The sequence below is a fragment of the Phaseolus vulgaris genome, chromosome 8, assembly GCF_051622355.1.
Source record: "Phaseolus vulgaris cultivar YP4 chromosome 8, ASM5162235v1, whole genome shotgun sequence".
Taxonomy (NCBI): Eukaryota; Viridiplantae; Streptophyta; class Magnoliopsida; order Fabales; family Fabaceae; genus Phaseolus; species Phaseolus vulgaris.
Window position 1 is genome coordinate 17,037,425 of NC_143505.1, and position 21,332 is coordinate 17,058,756.

Below are 21,332 nucleotides of genomic sequence, written 5' to 3' on the forward strand. Positions count from 1 at the left end.
TTTCTTTTTTATATATTTATGATTTTTAAATGTTAGTATATATATATATATTTATTTATTTTATTTTTTTTCATTTTCCTTTCACACAAGAAAGGGATACAAATACTTGGGCTTGAAGACCATCTTATGGGCCCAACTTTGTGAGGCTGAGAACAAAGGACTACAATGCTACTATGTTCTTTCTTCTACCTCACTTTGTCGCAACTCACCTCCATTTGCAGTGCACTTCTTCTTCTTCTTCTTCCACAATGTGTGCCTCAAACAAACCACAGCTTCTTTGAATGAAAGTAATTTAAGTATTTTTTTTCTAAGTTAATATATTTGAGACAGAGAAAAAATGTCTGCTTCCACTGTTGTTCGCAATTTTTGTTTTGTGGCTTCTGGTTTTTCGAATTGCCGCCAAAACCAAACCTTGGTTCCTTCCCATCATCAGTTTCGGTTACCCAATCCCCTTTTGAGGTTAAAGAATCAACCTTTCCCTTCAATCACTCATTTCAAGAGTTCCAGAACGCAGAAGCCTCGTCCCACTTTTGTAGTTTTCGCAGCACAATCAAATTTTCTTAAAGGTTGGCCTCATTGTTCTTTATTGAATTATTTTTTATATGTTTAGAAAAGGTGAAGGGTGGTGATTTTTAAGTTTGATTTAGGGGTTTTGTTGTTAGCAGAGAGTTTCGTGGATAAGAAGATGATTGCTGGATGTTAGTGAAGAAACTGTTATTATTGAAGTTAGAAATATTAAAAATGAGATAGTTTTTGGTTAAATGGGTTTAATGCATATGATTTATCTCCTTTGCCAATTTGTGGTTAAAATTTTGAGTCACCTCTATCAATATAACCTTCAGATTATTTTCTTCGTTGCAGCTATTTTAACAACAAATTTCCTATACTTGTGACTATGTCGATGATATGATCCTTTTATGATAGCAACTATTATTGATTAAACCTGGTAATTGCATGCCTTTTCTTAATTTCATGAGGGGTCAACATGATGCTGGCAAATGGTCATTAAGTGCCATCTTTATTGAAAGGAAAACATCATTTTATTATGAATTGTTGCAGGTTTAGAGTACCTTGTTATTTTGCACTTTTTGAATGGGGAACATTGATCTTTTGCTGGGCTGTTCTGTATCAATTCTGGTCAATTTATTTTGCCTACTTCCTTTTACCATTTTTTTGCTTTTCTAAGAAGCCTGATCATTTTGTCTTTTGTTTCAACTGTTGCTGTGATTATGAAATAGTTCTGCAGAATGCATGGAGAGTTGGAAGGGATGGAATTGAGGCAGGGACTAATCTGGTTCCTGTAAGTCAGAATTTCCCTTCAAACATTATATTACTGTTAGATATATTCAAGCCCACCTCTCAAATTTGTTAAAAATACTGATTTTTGTGTTTCTCTACTCTGATGCTAGAATTCTGTTCCAAGGCCAATAGCAAGGATTTCAGTAACAATTGTGGCTTTGAGTGTTACGCTTTTTGTACTCAAGGCATTCCTCTCTACTGCTTTCTTTATCTTGGTAAGTCATCTGACTTACGTTATCAAATTAAAATTTGAGGATTCTTATTTTATTTTATAATACAGATTCTTAGCATGAAATCAGTTGTGTCATGGTCATGCATGATGGTAAAGTCAATTTTTGCTTACTACTGCCGCTTCAATATTGAGAGACAAACTTGTTTTATATTGTGTTGACAAGGAATCAACAAATTTAGGTCACAATATCGATTCCATGGTTCAACAGTGCCAAAACCATGTTTTATAGTCTAATAATTTTGGGTGAGGCTATCAATTATGATAAAAGGATCACTGACACTGACAAAACTTATCACAAAGGATGGTACCACTCTGCGATTTCCCTATTAAATTATATCATGACTTCCTATTTAATGTAATCAAATCAAAATCTAACATATAATCAAATTATATCTTTAACACTCTTCCTCAAACTAGAGCATAAGTATAATAAGCTTATTACAAATGTCATGAACTCAAGAACCTTTGAGAGACTTAGTGAACATGAAGGCAGTGGGTTGCTGGATGGAGCTGACAAAATAAAAAATGACAAAACTAGTAAATATTTCCCGGACAGGACTTTTCCTTTGTCAAAGTGACAATCAATGTTCAATACGTTTTGAGGACACTTCCGTGACCTATTTTTTCACTGATAGTTTCAACAATTTCTATCCATTGAGATGAAATGTTTGCATCTGTTGTAGCTATTTTCCAATTGACAAATTACACAAGTAGCTATAAACAGTTATTGAAAAAAAAGGGTTTAAATAGTAACCAGTCGAAATCATGTAGTTGCATGTGCAATTTTATGCAGCTATATATGTTTCCTGATAAAGTTATATGTATCAATCTGTGCAGCTTGCATTATTCAGCCATGACATACAGTGGCAAATTGTGTTTTTAATTTTCTTGTCTTGTCTTCCAGTAAAATGTGGTCATCAGTACACCATTGACCATTTTGGTCGAGTACATGGCTCTCTTATGATGATTTCAAAAGTCTATATGTTGTTTTGTTTATGGATAGCAGTTTTGACAATTAAATACAAGCCATACAAGGGTATCTGAAAGAAACTTTACATAGGAAAAGGGATGTTTGTTCCCCTTGAAATTGTCTTTGAAGCTGAATGTATTTTCACAAAAATAAAAATTCTGAATGTATCCTAAATTTTGGTGATTGTTCACTTCACTGCTATATGCTGTGTTTAATCCAAGTGAATTTCTTCTTTGATAGGCCACTATAGGACTTTCATACTTTGCATACCTAGCATTCAATAAAGATCAAGGACCTAGAGGGAACGGAGAAACTACCTCCACTCCTATGGATGATCCAGTGGAAGAAGCTAGAAAGATAATGGACAAATACAAGTAACAACATAGAGTAAGGTATTCTAAACCTCTAAAATTCTGCATTATACATTTGTTCCGTGTAAGTTGTGCTCGTGTCAATATTTTTTTATTGAGCTATAAATTTGATAGATGAAATTGTCATCATTTATGTGAATGACATTTTCCATTTCTAGATCATATTATAGCCTTGAACCCAGTCATTGCAAACATTTTCCATTGCATATATATTAGTTTTCTTTCTTCTTTTTTGGTGAATTTGTATAGATGTTAGTCAAAGCATGTTTGGATTTGCTTAAATTTTAGGGGGAAATTGTTTTTCTTTCTACAATCATCTGAGGCTAAGGAAAAAAATAGTTATAAATTGTTTTGCACATTGTTAACCATAGCCAACAATAGACGCAACAAAAGAAGCAGACGCAGACACAAAGTATAACAAAGTAGTTATATAGACATATCAGACACACGCTTGTGTCATCTATATATAACAAACGTTTCTCTATCTCAGAGTTTGGCTGAATGAATAGCATTTGTTTCTTTCTTACATATGATTCATTTGATTCACGTTAACATGGTATCATGAGCTATTTTTCTCGTACTTCATGACCTTTGATTTGCCTGATTTGTCCTCCTCGATGATTAACACTGTGTCTTGTCCGCCACATTCTTCGATGGCTTCCCCTTCCTCTACCCTTCATCAATTTGCAACACCGCTTTTGCTCAAGCTTGATGATGACAATTTCCTGCTCTTGAAACAACAAATTCTTGCTACCATTGATGGTCTCAATCTGATGCAGTTTCTTGAAGGCACGAATGTTCCATCTCAATACACAACCTCTGATGATCAATCCAATTGCACAATTTTTGCGGCTTTCCTTCAATATCGTCAACACCAACTGACCGTCACATGGCTTCTTGCTTTAATGGCACCCTATGTTCGCACCAAGATGGTTGGGTTACGTTCTTCCGCTCAGATATGGCAGCGACTTGAGACATATTATGCTTCTCATACTCGAGCCAAAATCAAGAAAGTCAAACTTCAACTTAAGAATCCCAAGAACAATAGGTATATCACCTCTTACCTTCAGGACATAAAGAAATTTGTGGACATTCAAGCAGCAATGGGTGTTCCTATCTTTGCGGAAGACCACATTGATAGTATTCTTGATGGGCTATTTGAAGACTACGACCCTTTCATTATTGTTGTCACATCCCACACTGACCCATACACTATAGACAAGATTGATATCGTATTATTCGCTCAAGAAGAAAGGTTTGACAAACATAAGCTCTCTCATTCTACCTTCAAGCCAATACGACGACAATTGCTCCTCCCTACCATTAGTCCCAGTTTCAGCGACCTATGTTCAACATAAATTTTTCTCGTGGTGGCCACATGCTTCACGACCACCATCATTTCCTAATTCTTCTTGGTTTTCTAGTGCAAGACCACCTCAGCATAACTCTTGGAATTCAACCGCTTCTTCATCCTGGAAGAATCACAGACCACGTTGTCAACTTTGTGGAAAGATTAGTCACACTGCAACACATTGTTGGCACCTGCATGTACATGCTAATTCCTCTCCTTTCCAAGCCAATCTATCTCAATTTTCATCTTCAACAAATCAAGATTGTGTGAATCTTCCATTCTTGGCACTCAATCCTTTCTATCTTGTACCCTGACATTGGTGTGTCTCACCATATAAGCAATGATCCATCCGTTTTCAATGATAAGAAATCATACCACGACACTAAAAAAGTTCAACTAGGTAATGGAACAAGTATGCATATATCTCATATTGGTTTTGCATATTATATTTCACCACATACTCATGCTAAACTTGTTCTAAATAATCTTTTACATGTGCTTGAGATAAACAAAGATCTGATTAGTGTATCCAAATTGGCTCACGGTAACAATGTCTATTTTTGAATTTTATCCTAACTCATGCTATGTTAAACATCAAGGCACCAAACAAAGCTTACTTCACGACACAATTAAAGACGATCTATAAGTGTTTCCCGATCTGTGTTCATCTACTATTACTTCAAACTATACTTTTTAAATTTGTAAAACCAATTATTTGTGGTGCACTAGACTTGGTCATTGTAGTTATTCGGTTGTTCAAAAGATTTTGAACTAGTGTAATATTTACTATGATGATAAACTTGCTTTATGTGATGCTTGTGTTATTGGTAAAACTCATCAACTTCCTTTTCTTTATCAAACATTGTCTATACTTAGCCTTTACAGTTGGTTTATATTAATATATAGGGTCCAACCTGTGCTTCAAACAAGGCCAAGTATTATATGTCTTTTCTTGATGCTTACTCTAAATATACATGGACATACTTGTTACATACTAAATCTCAAGCTCTAGCAACGTTAACTCGTTTCAAAGTTTTCTCCGAAAATCAAACTGGATTTCAACTAAAAAGCTATACAAACTAAATAATGCTAGGGATTTATTGTCTCTAAATTTTTTATAAATGATCATGCCATTCATCATTGTCTAATTTTCCCTCACACACGAACAAAATGGGGCCATAGAAAGGAAACATCGTCACATAACCGACATGGGTCTCACCATGTTGTCTGCTGTTAAGTTTTGGGCAAAAGTCTTCATCATCGCAACTCATGTTATTAATGTTTTTCCTTCCTCCACTTTGCATGGTAAAACACTTTATCACATGTTATTCAATACTAATCTAGATTACTCCAAATTTTAAAACATCTGGTTGTGCTTGCTTTCCTCTTCTAATACCTTATAATAAACATAAATTAGATTTTCGATCTTCATGTTGTTTGTTTCTTAGATATAGTTTACATAATAAGGGATATATATGTCTCTCTTCAAATGGAGAAACATATATTTCTCCTCATGTAGTGTTTAATGATGTGTGCTCCTTACTTCATGCTTGCTTATGGTTTCATTACTAGTTCTCACAATGATGATATGTTGTCTACTACTATTCCTTCTTTGATTGTTGTGAGTACTATGCATGATACTACTACTGATGTTATTCCTTCTTCTATGAACTACTCACCTTCACAAACACATTCTACCACTTCTCGTTCTACTCTGATTCTGCTAATATCCTTAATCCCAATCCTCCCCTCAATATTCATCATATGACTACTAGAGCAAAATCAAGAATCTTTAAACAAAGCTATATACTATGTCTCTGTCATTTGTCCTTTTTGAACCTAAAACTGTTAAGAAACTTTATCATCAAAGCAATGGTCTCAAGCTATGATGGATGAATACACCACTCTTGTCAATCATGGCACATGGACGCTTACTTCTCTTTTAGCGGGAGCGAATTGTGTAAGCTGTAAATGGAATTTAAAAACAAGTATAATGTTGATGGCACGTTTCAGAGACATAAAGCATGTTTAGTAGCAAAAGGCTACAGTCAAACAAAAGGAATTTATTACAATGAAACATACAGTCCAGTGGTGAAACCAACAACTATCCGGATTGTACTAGCACATGTGGTTTCTTCCAAGTGGCCAATTCAACATATCGATGTCAACAATACTTTTGTGAACGGAGATCCTAGGGAATAAGTATATATGCAACAACCCCAGGGTTCATTTCTGACAATCCGAATCTTGTGTGCAAACATCACAAAGCAATCTATGGCCTCAAACAGGCACCTCGGTCCTAGTTTCAAAAGTTAAGTAGTACTCTTAACAACTTTGGTTTTCATTATACTACTAGTAACACATTTATGTTTGTTTGTTTCACTAAATCTTCAACCTTGTTTGTTCTAATATATGTAGATGACATCATAATCACAAGATCATTGTTTATTGAGATAACACATTATTTCCACTCTCAGCTCTTCTTTTGCCCTAAAAAATCTTGGTAGACTTCATCATTTTCTTGGTATTGAAGTATTCACCCTCAAAGATGGTAAACTTCATTTATCTCAGAGTTGATATATTCGAACCTCGTGCATAGGACTCACATGGCTGACTCCTCAACATACTCCTATGGTCTCGTCTCTGAAACTTCAACAAGATGTTTTTGCTTCCTTCTCAGATCCTTCGATGTTTCTATCTATTGTAGGTGCTTTAGTACATCCTTATTACTTGCCCTGAACTCTCCTTTGTAGTTAATAAAGTGTGTCAGTTCATGCATGCTCCTCAAGAACACCATTAGAAAGCAATAAAACAAATGTTATGCTATCTTAAAGGAACAATGCATCATGGCTTACTCATTCAACAAAGCGTCAATTCTAAAATCACGGGCTTTAGTGATTCAGAGTGGGAAATGATATAAACGATGGTAAATCTACAACATGATATTGTGTTTAATATTGATCAAGTCGTGGTCGTCCCATAAACAAAAAGTTGTTTCTAGAAGTAGCACAAAAGTTGAATACGTTGCATAATTGTTGTTCTGTAGAGATTTTATGGCTAAAAATCGTTACAATCAGAACTTCACATTCTTACATCTCCACCCAACATTTATTTGAACAATTTTGGAGTGGTCTTACTCAGTGTGAATCCTATAATGCATTCAAGAACGACACACTTTGAATTGGATCTTCACTTTGTTCGGAATCACATTTAAAACCATTAGGTCTCTCTGGTTCATCTTCCTACTTGCTATCTTATAAAGCATTCAAGAACGACACAATTTGAATTGGATCTTCACTTTGTTTGGGATCACATTTAAAACCATCAGGTCTCTCTAGTTCGTCTTCCTGTTTGTTATCCTATAATGCATTCAAGAACACACACTTTGAATTGGATCTTCAGTTTGTTCAGGATCACATTTAAAATTGGCATGGAATAGTTATTTAAGATAGGATGTGTTTTATATATTACTCAAATATATTAATAAGTTTATGTAATAATATTTGGAAAAAGCTTATTTAAACAACATATCAAATTATATTTAATGAAGAAACATTTAAATATTTATTTAAGAGTAATATAAATTCCATTAATTTGAGTTAAATGTGCATGAAAGAATGTACGTGAATGGAAAGAACATAAATACAATTAAAATCAAATGGATATATACTCACTCAAGTATGAATTTTATTATACATTGTTGGTCGATGTAGATATTGTCTAGTAAGTTACAAACCATCATCAAGTGTTGTTCTATGTAAATTGTTGGTTTTGACAAACAATTTGATGTTGTCCCATGATTCTTCATGGTACACGCTTGACTGAAAAAGTTGAGTCCTTTTTTGATGATTGATCTTTTGTGACACATCAACATCAATTTTTACTTGTATTGAGTTGTGCATAATTTTTTATTAAGAACTAAAACCGAATGTTGGTAGTTGATTTTCAGGACTTGTTTACGATCTTCATATTGTAATACTTTTGTTATGCTGTGAAATATTTGATCGAAAGACCAATTGTGTTGGATTGTTATTCTTCTAGGGTTGCAACATTTGTATGTTAAACCGTAATCATTTCGACTTTACATTATGATGGCCCATTGGAAGTCTTCCGAAGTAGTGGAAGTGATGAGGTTGAAATTTGTGGAAGAGTTTGCAGTAATTGAGTTTAAAAGCATCATAATTTCTTTTGTAGATCTTTTAAACTTAGTGTACAATTAATTATTGTATTAAAAGAAGATTGAAACTTACTAACAATCATTTAACATACATGGATATTTATTAATATTTTAGTAGCATCATACCTAATTAGATTGTGATCTATGAGTTTATCAGTGTGTGTTTTGATGCAATGGTTTTAAATAGGTAGATGGTTCAATTTATAGTTGAACAATTATTAAATGACAAATAAGCATGATCTGTGTGCGTTGTTAAAGCAATGATATAGATAGGATCTACTATAATGAATACACTAGTGTAGATACACTTAGGATGCACTATTATGAAAGCATTGGTGCTAGTGAGATTCTTATGTGTTGATCAATATGCCTTGAAGCAAAGTAAAGTATGCATGTATACTTTGTTACAAAGTAAATTACGAATGATTGTAAAATTGTATAAATTGTTGATTAGTGTATTGTGAAGAAAAATAATGTATGGATGATTGTGCAACAACTGTAGAAATTGTTGATCAATGTGACCTGGAGAAAAAACAAAGCATGGACAACTGTGCAACTATACATATTGTTGATCAATGTGCCTTGAAGGAAAGCAATGATCAATAAGATATGTTTGCATTTATTGTTGTTGGATTAATTCTGTTCAATAAAATTTGATTCGAAGGTTGTGATTTTGAATATTTTTTCAAGTATTATTAAGCATGGTAGTTGAATTGAGATACAAGTAGTGTATTAGAGATTTGATTTTCTGAATCGTGAATCGTTCCGTATTGTGAATCGTAAGATTCACAAACACTAAAAAATGTAACATATAATTCAATATATAAGATATGTAAACATGCAAAGATGCAATTATCATAGTCATTCATATTTCATTGTCTTCCTCTCCAACGTCTACATTACTCAAGTAATCTTCATCGTCTACAAAAAGTTCTTCAATGTCTTCCTCATCTCCTATGGATTTTTCATTTTTATTGGTCTTAGTATTTAAATCTCTAGGACCTATATTAGCAAAACAAAAATAAATAAATTTAATTAGTTCTAGTTTGTTGAGCTTTCAAGTTGTAAGTTGTAAGTTGTAAAAGTTCTAAACAAAAATAATTACCTCTCTTTCTTTTTTTTACTTGGAGCTCCCTCTTCAAACATCAAAACACCCTCTTCAACAACAAAACAATCATGTACACTTATAATATCTGCCTATCTTTTTGTTTTACACATTTTTAAAAATCCAAGATAATAGAAAAAAATCCTAAGTAGTTAATCACTCCCTAATTTTTGCTTCACTCTCTTTTATGCTCTTTTGCGCTCCTACTTTGCTTCATTCTCTGTTTTCTACTCTCTTCACCGTGCATACAGTCACGTGCCTCCAGCGACCACCACGCCTCAACAATTGCACGATTCCACAAAGTTGTTGTTGTCCGACGTCACTCCTCTTGTTGTCACGAGTCTGATGGTCGTTGTTGTTGGAGGAGAGGAGATGAGGTTTGTGTAGAGTAGGAGAAGAAGAGAGGAGAAGAGGTTCGCGTGGTAAAATTTTGAAATTAGGATTTTAAATTCCAATTTATTATACGAAACGATTCTCCGATTTAACGATTCGTCTTACGATTCACACGATACATTTGCGATACATGAGCAAAAACGATTATTTGTGTGATTCGTATCGTGGGAGGCATGAACTGTATCGTTTCGTGCGATTGGTATCGTGAGTCGCACGATACTTACTACCATGTTATTAAGAGCTATGTTAACCAAATCGTAAAAAGGTAAAACTATTTCTATTTTAAAAATTTAAATTTGAATTAACTTAAAATGTTATTTGCAAAAAATTGTATTTGTTATGTGATAAAATAGTTAAATAAAGAACAATAATTTTAAGAGAAAAAATAGTTAAAATTGTATTCATTAAACTAATGTCAACATGGTACATGGAATACAATTTGTCTAAAACACATACATCAATTTATGAGAAGTAGAAACACAAGCAATGTTCGAATGTGGAATGATGTACCTAGTAGGTTCCTCAATAAAAAGAACCAAACAATAGCTATCTCACCTTTCAAGCTAGCTAATGTGATGGGTATTATGAGTCTATCTATATTTGTCATATAGGAATATTTTATCAATCTAAACAACTAACTTACGGTAACAAAAACCATTAATGCATGACTATGACTTGAATGTTCAGAAGACCCTCTTGAAGAATATGTAGTCTTCATCCAACAATTTGTCGTGATATGTTGTCTTTTACATTTCCAATGACACTTTGTTTGCTCGGCCATACCTTCTGGTAGCTCACTGTGTAGCCCATACTTAACTTGATGTGAGTTATAATAGTGTATGATGTGAGTTATAATCGTTGACACTAGTATTGATGGATTAACCTTCACAATTTCATGAAATCATCTTTGACCAGAACTTCTTATGGTCTAGTGAAATCATTGGGGGAAACACAAGTGTGTTCATCTTCCAACTTCATTATTTATGAGCATTGATATTTTGAACACGAGATTGCTCTACATCTCCAAGCACACTCAGGATGAGCAGATTGCAACACAAACTTTGTTTGACTTAAAAGCTCCACCTTGTAGGTGCAATGGTTTTGAATATGGAAATGGTCGATGGCATCTTGTACTTGTTCCTTGGTGTTAAATCTAGTTGGTTCTTGTCTTCATCATCCTAAAATTCAACATCATCTTTTTTTCTCATTAAAAGGATCAAACACTTCAATAAGAAGACCAACAATTTCATGCTCTCCTAATGGTTGTTGTGAGATTGGTTGAGATTGCTCTTTCTCTATGTTTACATATGGACCCATAAATAATTGGGGTATGATTGAATGTTTTTCCCTAATCCCCAAAATTTGGCTAGGTGGGAATGTTTAGGCATAAGGTGGGATGGTAGGTTTGATGAGGCTAGCAAGTGTGGTTGTTTGTGGTATGATTGTTGAGGTTGGTATGATGGTTCATAATCGTAGAGTGATAATGGTGCGGATGTGAAGATGATGGTGCACATGATTGAAAGGTAATCGAGTAATTTGAATTGCATTTGAATCATATGTGGCAAAGATTACCTCACATACTCCTCATTGTTAAGCACAATGGCTGTGTAATTGCTTATCCTTTGAAAATAAAATATATAAAGAAAATAATTTTAAATAAAAAATAATCATTAATAAAAGACCTAGTCATACTCTTTTTAATAACTTTTAAATTGGAAGACTAAACTTGTGTAATTTAGGGTTTGTTGTGTGTGTAATTTGTATCCAAAGGTGTTCTTAATCTCTTAATCCAAATAACGACATGTGGGAGTAATTTATGGTTAAACCTAAAGATTTAATGAAGGAAATAAATGCTTTAGACCCAAATAAAGAAAAATATGCACTAAGAAACTAATCTTCCAATGATGATGAGTAAGGACCGTATTAGGTAATATATATATATATATATAAAGGACATAACTTAGTGCATCCAATAAAAAAATAAATTTCCTATTTTCATTTTGGACTATATATTTTTTAAATGTAACTGTATCTTATTTAAGATAGAATATTACTGTGATGCATTGTTTGTAATCTTGTAGTATATTTGACAAAACAAATAAGTTATTTATAAGTTTGTTTGACCAAATAAAAATGTTTGGTAACTTATTTTAGGAGTTTTTAAGTTTCTAAGTTATTTTAACTGGTTTGTAGCATGTAATTTATTTAATTTTTTATTATCACCTTTTACACTTCAATACATTTTCTTATTATCTTTAATTCATTTTATTCTTTTTCATATTTTTAATTTAATAGAAGCTATTAATTACTATACTATTTTGAGTATTTTTTCGAGTTACTTTTTAATTTTGTATTTAATTTAAATTTAAAAGGATTTAATATTAGAAATTGAAGTAATCAATATACGAAAATTATACACAATAAGAATTATAAAAAGAAAAGTAGCTTAAATTGATAAGTAAAAAATAATATTTTTAAAAATAATTAAAATTAAATTTGATCAATACTCATTTTGATTTTTTGATAAAATGACTTATTTAAATTAAAAACATATACAACTTTTAGAAAAATATAGAAACATTAAATTTTTCAACGAATATTAATTATTTTTAAGAAATATAAAGTATAATTATATAAATGATAGAGTTTCTTATTCATGGTTGTGAAACTAGCACTAGTTGACTTCGAATTGGAGGCGAAAGCAATGGAGGAATGGAGCCAAGGCAAAACTCATAATTTCCATGGAGCTTGGAGTGTTTTGAGGTGTTTTGGAGAGTGATAGATGAGGGCTAATCACTTGGAAAAGGGAGAGGAGGTCAACAAAGGTGTCCAACCTAAGGAGAGGCAAAACAAAGGAAAGTTATAAGTTTGCAATTTTGCAACATAACTCTAATATTAATCTATCTTTTCATGTAATTTGCCCACTTATTTATAGTGGAAGGGGTTGAACATTTTGGAGCCAAATTTTGAAAATTTAAAATAAAACTCTTCAATGAGAAGGTGTCATGTGGACTCATACTTTCCATGTGTAGCTCACACCTTTCATGCTAAATCCTCTCCACTCTTAAGCTGCCATGTGGACGTCTATGTGCTTCTTGCCAAGGTAATTTTTGTCCTATATTATGCCCTATACGTTCGTTCTAGGGTTACATTAGGCTTAAAGAAGCCCACTTCTAACCCTAACTAGACATGTTCTACTATTGGTCCAAATACAAGCCCAAAAACCTGTGTTACTTGGCCCAAATATTTGGTCCAATTATTTTATGCTACTAGGCCCAATACATGGCCCATAAAATCCTAAACAACTTTATACAATTTATTTAAGTTAAAGCTTGACCCAAAAATAATGTTGATTAGTTAGTCGAAACTCAATCTTCTTGTGTTCTTTTGACCAAAACTCTAGTATATGCTTTGTACATTTCTTCATCCTAGAGTTGTCATCTTGATTGGGCCTACAAAGATAAACAAAAGCCCAATTCGACTCATATTTGTAAATAAATCCATAAACAGACTTTTGGTCTTCACCCTTCTTATTATGTGGTTGTGTGTGGTTGGGGGCTTTGCCATCAATAATATTATATTCTCTTCTAAAAAACAAATTTTATTTATATAACATAATTTATATAGTTATATCCTTTTATATTTACTAACTAGTTTTATAAAATATTTTTGACACTTAATTAAAAAGTTGTAAGATTTGGGATACTTAAGAACAATTTTGTTTTTAATATGAACTCAATTAAGAATACTCAAATTAACGAAAGACTTAAAATTTAACTAAGCCATTTTTATTTTCTATGTGGAGACACATCAACAATGACAACACAAAAATTACTGGACAAACAAATTTTGTACAATTGGATGGGGATCATAACTCCTCATATGTGTGTTTGATTATATTTCTCATTGTTTATTATGTAAAATTTTATCCTTATCTTTGTTCTTGATCTTAATGAATATGAAATTTTTGTTTCATTTGAATCTCGTGATTTTAATAAAATCAAAAGAAAATAAATATGGTACTGTCAAAGATTCAACGTATAAAAGATACATATTTTTTTCTCTTCAATATCAAACAACAAAGAGTAAATTATATTTTTTAATACCACTTTTTGTCCTAATATGTGTCGCAATTACTCAACATGGTCCCTCAATTTTTTTGTCTCAATGTAGTATTCAATTTTGTTAAAATGACTCAATTTGGTCTCTTTTTATTAACGTGTTACTCTAACTAATGATAGAGTGAGACATGGTACATATGTGGCATTTTAAACTCAGGTGGATATTGTGTGGTTAATAAGTGTCAAATAGTCTTAGATATTACATCAATTTAGGCGCACCTAAATGGGGCAAAATAGAAAATATTTAGTATAAAGACTAACTTCTTCCCACTTATAATGATTATATGATGCATTGAAATCTTGAAAGAATTAGAGGAAAAAGATAAACAAAGCCATGGATGAGAAAAATGGGACCATCTGTTGAGCGCATACATTAAGCGCTGAGCGGATTGATGGCATAGGATATGCAAATCAAAGCTCTTGAAGTGTTGAGCTCCTAGAAGAACCATTGAGCAAATATGTGTTAAAGAAGAACTTAAACTTAAGAATGAGTTGTTAAGCAATGACCATCAAGCGTTGAGCGTAGAGGAAATCCTGAGACCTAGGAAAGTCAATTTGTTGGTTGGGCTGGAAATGAGTTGAGTGCACACATTAATTAATCAGAAAATCCAATTTTCTAAGTGGATTCCCCAAGTGTTGAGCGAATCAATTGTGAAACACAGTCCAACACTCAACATTGTAAATAGAAAGGCTTGGTCTAGAGAAAATAAGGTTATATGAGGTGAAGAAAGAATAGACAAATTAAGCGCACCATGCAAAGTCATATGTCCTTAGTTGTTAGCTATTCAATCTTGAGTTGTCTTGTAAACATTAACTTGAGTAGCTAAATTCCTCTTGTTATGATTAAAGAACAATGTAACATTTATGTGCTCTATTATTTATAAATGCATATGTTTCTTTAAGTTCATTGATTTGATTTGCGCTTAAAGCTTGATAGCTGAGAAATCACTATTATTGATCTTAGAAATTGAATGATACTGGAAAATACTTTCTTATTTTGAGTTAAGTTAAATCATTCAAACTCGAGAATGTGTTTGACATGAAATGCTTCAAAATACTCCAAAAAACAAACTATTGTAAGTTAAGGGATTGATTATGGTAGTTTGATTTCTATATAACAATGATTAAGGAATTAACTTGATTTGGGCTTATAGAGTAGTGAACTTGAATCTCATGTTATTTATAACTAGTCGAGTATAAGAGATTTACAAAGTTTATTCAAATACTTTCATACATCTAAGAACATCTTCTTTTTACACCAAGTTTTAACCTCACGAACTTTATTTTCTTTTTGAATCATCCTTATTTGCACAACTTTTCATGATCACTTTCACACTTTATAATGAAGGACACATTTGTTGCATTAACCATTAGCATTAGTCCCTAAGGATACAACAACCCCTTATCATTTGTACTGCAGTTGACTCGATCCGCTTGCCGAAAAATAAAAGACCCATTAGTGGCCTTTGTGGTCATTTTCTAAGGTTGAAAATATATTATTGTGTGGCCTTTATAGTCCCTCTTGTGAAGATTGAAGACAAAAGCAAAAATCCGATTTCCAACTTCTACAACGCATTCGTTGTAGAAATTAGTTGTAAGACTTTGAAAAACATTGGTCCCTTTTATTTCAGAAATTTGTTGCAAGGCTCTGAAAAATGTAGACAATCAAAATATTTTTTTCTCTTTGATTATGCGATTTTGCAACCTCTATTTTGTTTTCCTCTACTCTCTCCTCTTTCCCTTTCTTTCAAGTATCATAACTCACATGTCATAAGTTAAACATACATACACACTAGACATAGAAAACATAACGCACCACTTCATAAACCAACACAAGTCTACAAAATTCTTTGTCCCCTTCATACATTTTTCCACCCTCTGTCTCCATCACATCCAAGTAACTTTAAAACACAATCCCACAAAAAACAAATATGAATTTTGATCTTGGTTGTAGAAATTTCGTCCCATTTTGAAAGTGGTAAGTGTGAGGTAAGTCTTGTAGAGTTTCACTAATATGGAAAATCAAATTCTTGAGCAATTAAGATCTCTTCTACGTTTTTCATTTGACCCCAATTCCCAAATTATTCATTATTGCCCTTTTTTTCTCCAAACCTTAACTTTCCCTTTCCAACCCAATCCTCTCGTTCAAACTCCCCATTTGTATGCACAATTCACACATTTTTTGGGATCTTCCATCATTTCTTAGTATTATTGTGTCTTTTCTACGACAAATAGGTTCAATCAATGGCGAAGGACACTGATTCCAATGAGTTCGTGTTGCTTTCCAGGTTTGAACTGGTCTAGAAAGAGAGTTTGCATTCCCAGTGAAGGCCCAATATGAGATATGGGAAGCTTCTCTAAGCTGAACGTAGGCCAACAAGAACCAACCTGAGGCTCCTATTCATACCACATCTTCTAGGAAATGGTCCAAGAAGACCACGGAGCCGAAAACCTCGGAGGACGTCTTGAGCGAGGAAGAGGATAAGAGTGACATGGTAGATTCCAAAGCGATGTGGTGCCATTGTACAACTATTTTAAATCGTTTTTCATGTGTTCATCTGTAAATGTCAAATCATCACCCTTTTGACAACATCAATATCAATCTAATCAAAGGGACCAAATTGAGTCATTTAAATAAAATTGGATACTATGTTGAGAAAAAAAAACTAAATGACCACATTGAGTAATTGTGATAAATATTGGATCAAAAGTGATATTAAACCATTGTAATTACATAATTTTCAAAATATAAATTACATAATTTATTTTCTAAATAAATTAAGAGTATTTTTGTAATTTAAGACAATAAAAATAGATATGTACATACTTATTTCTATATTTGATTTAAAAATTCAAGTATTATTTATATTAAAGAATAAGTTCGGACAATAAGTGTGAATATAAATTTTTAGATTATAGATAAAATCACATTTTATATGTAATGTCTCTACAAGCTTTAAGTATCACTATTTATAACTAAGCATATAAATTTTTATCCATATTTGTACAAACTATTATTAACACAATAATATTGGAACCTTAGGATCCAAAACTAAAAACTCTATACACTATTTGTTATAACAAAATACTAGTCAATAAATAAAAATAGTCTCTTAGTCTTGTTTTGCTTCCTAATACATCATGTAAAGTTACATGCTCATGTATTAAGTATGACTATAGTTTTGTTTAACCTCTTTGCTACATCTTTAGGTCTTGTCTCGTTCACATTATCTTTTGAATGACCATTTTATCACTTCAGCAAAAATCCATCTCAGGAGAGACACTAACCTTGCTCACAAGTTTAAAAAAAATGTCAACAAACTAAAATACCTCGAATGTGATTTCCAAAGTGAATAACATCAATCAAATGGTCATATATAGCTATTATATAACTCATAACATCAACAAAATGATTCAACTATCTATAAACAAATTCCAAATAAACATTCAACTACAATTCCTTCTTGAGAGATAATCTCAAGTTGAATTTTTAAATATCAACATTTGAATTTCACTTATTATTAAAGGATACGGATACCAGAGTTATACAAGGATCCTAATATTAATTGGGAGTCTCTTTTAATTATCAGTTGTTTCTCTTTATAAAGAAGAATAATGGTGTATCTTTTCTAATTATCAGTTATTTCTCTTTATAGAGGGGAATAACCTTTATTTTATCTTTGTGTGTCATGATTCTAGTATTTAATTATTTATTCTTTCCTTCTTTAGTTAAACCCTAGAATGAGTGTACTACTTATATATATTCAGACAATTTTTGTTTTGATTTGAATAATAAGAAAGAAGAGATATTCATTCTCATATCCTTTGTCTTTAGTTTACTCTTTTGTGTTCATCTTTGTTCATGTTTGTTCATGTCTGTTCTATTTTGTAATACTTATCAAATTGACTCATTTATATAAACAATTCAATATTTTCACTCAACACAGATCAAATACATATATTAAATTAGTTTAACATAAAAAATTAAAAAAAACTACTTTTACATCCATCAACTATGACTAACTACTAAATTTTGAGATATTTTAACTTGAATCAACTTCTCAATTCTACTAAAGACTTAAACATGTTAAATTCCCTTAACTTTAATTGTGGGCTTCTCAAATAAGAATTAAAGCCAAACCAGGTTAGGAAAGTCACAAATTGTTAATACAGATTTTGATTCACAAGTAAAAGGTATTATTATTAGTTTAAACTAGCAGAAATTCATCTACCTAACCTAGATCTCACATACATTCCATAAAACCTCAACAAGTCCAAAAATAAAAGAACAATTTGAAATATAAGAGAAATAAAAACTTGCTTTAAACAAAAATCTGGATCAAATTGTTCTCTATTATGTTATCTTATGCAATATGACTTCAGATAAAAAAAATAGAAACTATTTAAAAAATTTAGAAAAAAAAATGTGAGAATTTTTTTTAAAGAAATAATATAGTTAAATAAAACAAAACAAATAAAATTCTAATTATATATTCACCATAACTTCAAACTTAATTTTTTATACTAACACTAAAAAGATCTTACTTTAATTAATTTCATATATATATATATATATGAATTTAAATGTAAAGGATTATGAAGACAACTCATGAATAAAACATTAAATTTTTTTTCTGTTTGCCTTATTTGTGGGAGGATTTCAAGGATTGAAATGACCTTCCATTTCCCGAGACGTGGTATTATTGGTGCGAACCAAAAGAAAGTTTGAAAAAAGTATGAGAAATTTCGATAAAATGAAAACATGGCATGCTTTAAATAATTTGATTTGAGTTCATTTTTACAAAATTTATCGTTAAAATCAATATACACAATATTTAATTTGTCAACATGAGTTTGTTTAGCAGATAAGCATTAAAGCCCCCCAAATAAATAAATGATTAAAGTTCAATCATCCATCTAAATGCCCCTAATACTGCCACTCAAACTATATTCCAGTCAATTTTTTCACAAAATCACAATTATTCAAAATTTTATATATTTGTATTAAAATATTTTACTGGTATCGGGCGAACGGTCAATGTCAAGGCTCGACTCCCATAATCGATACTTTCGGTTCAAATGCACTCAATCAAGTTCAGAAAAGTTAAATCATCATTAAGAACTAAGTAATACACATCTATCACAACCCAACAAGTATGTTTATTAAAATAATATAAATAGCGCACATTTCAAAAAATAGGTACGTCATTAATTATTGTGTTCTAACATCATTTGCTGACTTGAGCGTCAGAGTGTCTTTTGTAGGTTCTCCTCATTTGACATTCCTTAAAAGACCCAGTAATTAAGCAACTGGGACTCCAAGGAGTAGCAGGAAGTCTGGGGAGAGAAAACTGATGTGTAGAATGACCGTTCGATAAAAAAAAAAAAACAAAGTTTCTCAATAATTCTCTAAGTTTCATCTTCCTAACGAAAATAAATGTTATTTTAATAAACTACAAAATAAAATATATCAATAATAAAGTGACAAAGTGACGGAATATAAATTTAAAATTATTCTGCTTTATCACATAGTACACATTAATTAATTTTTTATTGTAATTTCAGGATTGTGAACGTGAAATACCAGTACCATTTATAATATAACTAAATAACCAAAGGCTTTTTATAAAAAAAAAATTGTAAGCCAATCAACACCTTCTATGGGTTAGAACGCATGTATTGGGGTAATATATTGTATCCATAATGTTGATCTCTAAAAAATGTATGACAATTTCAAATTATATTCTAATTATTAATAAACTAAAGAGTTATCATTAGAATTGTCATTTTCAGCATCTCATTACAAACGAGACTGAAAGACATGTTTGGAATTTGAACTCATTTAATGGCTTCACAATAATAAACAGGCAAGATCATAAATGGAGAAGATAGTACCACCAAACAATGGGTTATTTTGTAGGAGAAGTTATTACCTCACTCCAATAGTAATCATGATTTTTGACCTTTATCATATTCATAACTATGTCCCAATAAAATAACTTATGAATTTTATAGGTAAAAAATTCATAATACAAATGTTCCGTTTAATATAATTTTATATTATTTAGAGTTGATGTCAATATTAATTTATATACATTATTTTTTTTATTTATCAATATATTTTTTAAAAATAAAATCGTAATTAATTCTAAACTTTTAAAAAAAATGTATATATATAATAAAATTCTGAATTTCAAAACGGTAGGTGATTTGACTTAACATTTCTGGCTTAAACTCTTTCTCTTCGGAATGAAGTCCCACAACCTTGTGTTTTTATATCTTTTCTTCAAACCCTTTTTAGTTTTCAAATTTCAACTAAAGTTACAATTATATTCCTTATCACATAATTTTTTTTTTTCATGTTTCGATTGTAAAATCCGTGTAATAGTTAGGTTAAACCATTCTAAAATATTTCATATTTATTCGATAAAAATAATAGTTCTACCAGTTTTAAATTTTTTTTCCAATTTTATACCATATACTGAATTATTAAGTTTTTATCTCTAATTGATCTGATATTAAGAAAAATCACATCCAACTTTTTTTTGCTAAGTTTTCGCCAAGGACAAGGTATAAAATTCCTTTGACCAATCCGCACACAAAAAGGAAAGTGCCCATCAAAACATAAACAAGATTGAGCCATAAACACGATAAGAGTTGGACTTGAGGCAGAAAACCGAATTGGAACATTAAAGATAATATTAATGTGGTGAGAAAAGTGAAAAAAAAGGAATGAATCATTAGAATGAACATGTTTGTTGACATGTTGTGTTAGTTGCGTACCATTGGAAAAGTATGTTCCCAGCATGCTGAACAACGTTATCGCTGTGGATTCAGTTCTTCAGGTGTGGATTCTTATTAGAACTCCATATATCAGTTTTACAGGTCTGAATACTTCACTGTTCTTTAACATGCTTATAAAGAAGAAAAACATTATCATTTCGGGTTCAGAAAAATATATAAATGCAGAAACACCATCTTTTCATTTTGTTATTTGAAGACTCAACAATTGATTGGGTTAAAATAAATTAGCTAACTTTTGAGGTAGAGGAAAAGTTAATTTATGTTTTTAGTTTTTAAAAATTTGAGATGAATTTGTTTCTTTCTCCTAAATTGAAAAACAAAATTATGATAATCCCCTAATTAAAAAAAAATAATGTGTTTTCAAATAGCTAAATTAGAAACGGTGATATGATTTTGACGTACAAAAGTAAAATGTGTGCAGAATACATCACCTCTTTTATCATTTTGCCCAGACGTGATTTCCCTTGTCTCCGAAATAGGAATGTTAAAAATCAAACTAACAAGAAACT

General features: G+C 31.4%; 1 protein-coding gene across 9 annotated transcripts; it reads left to right on the top strand.

The window, feature by feature from the left end:
* Positions 1–128: 128 nt before the first annotated feature.
* On the top strand, positions 129–16,680 carry LOC137824496 (uncharacterized). Of its 9 annotated transcripts, none has more exons than XM_068630153.2 (5): positions 129–566; positions 1,239–1,300; positions 1,410–1,514; positions 2,742–2,893; positions 8,903–9,264. In XM_068630153.2, exons 1-4 carry the CDS (start codon positions 338–340, stop codon positions 2,877–2,879), a joined length of 534 nt encoding a protein of 177 aa, XP_068486254.1. In that variant the 5' UTR covers positions 129–337; the 3' UTR covers positions 2,880–2,893; positions 8,903–9,264. The 9 variants fall into 9 exon arrangements, with proteins under 9 accessions (XP_068486254.1, XP_068486255.1, XP_068486257.1 ...); XM_068630154.1 differs by having other exon boundaries at positions 135–566; positions 2,742–2,888; XM_068630156.2 differs by lacking the exon at positions 8,903–9,264 and adding an exon at positions 8,265–8,553 and having other exon boundaries at positions 145–566.
* Positions 16,681–21,332: the final 4,652 nt, after the last annotated feature.

Coding starts and splice junctions, on each gene's coding strand:
- LOC137824496 (XM_068630153.2), top strand. CDS start 338: ATGTCTGCTTCCACTGTTGTTCGCAATTTTTGTTTTGTGGCTTCTGGT. Junction 567..1,238: donor ACAATCAAATTTTCTTAAAG/GTTGGCCTCATT, acceptor ATTATGAAATAG/TTCTGCAGAATGCATGGAGA. Junction 1,301..1,409: donor CAGGGACTAATCTGGTTCCT/GTAAGTCAGAAT, acceptor CTCTGATGCTAG/AATTCTGTTCCAAGGCCAAT.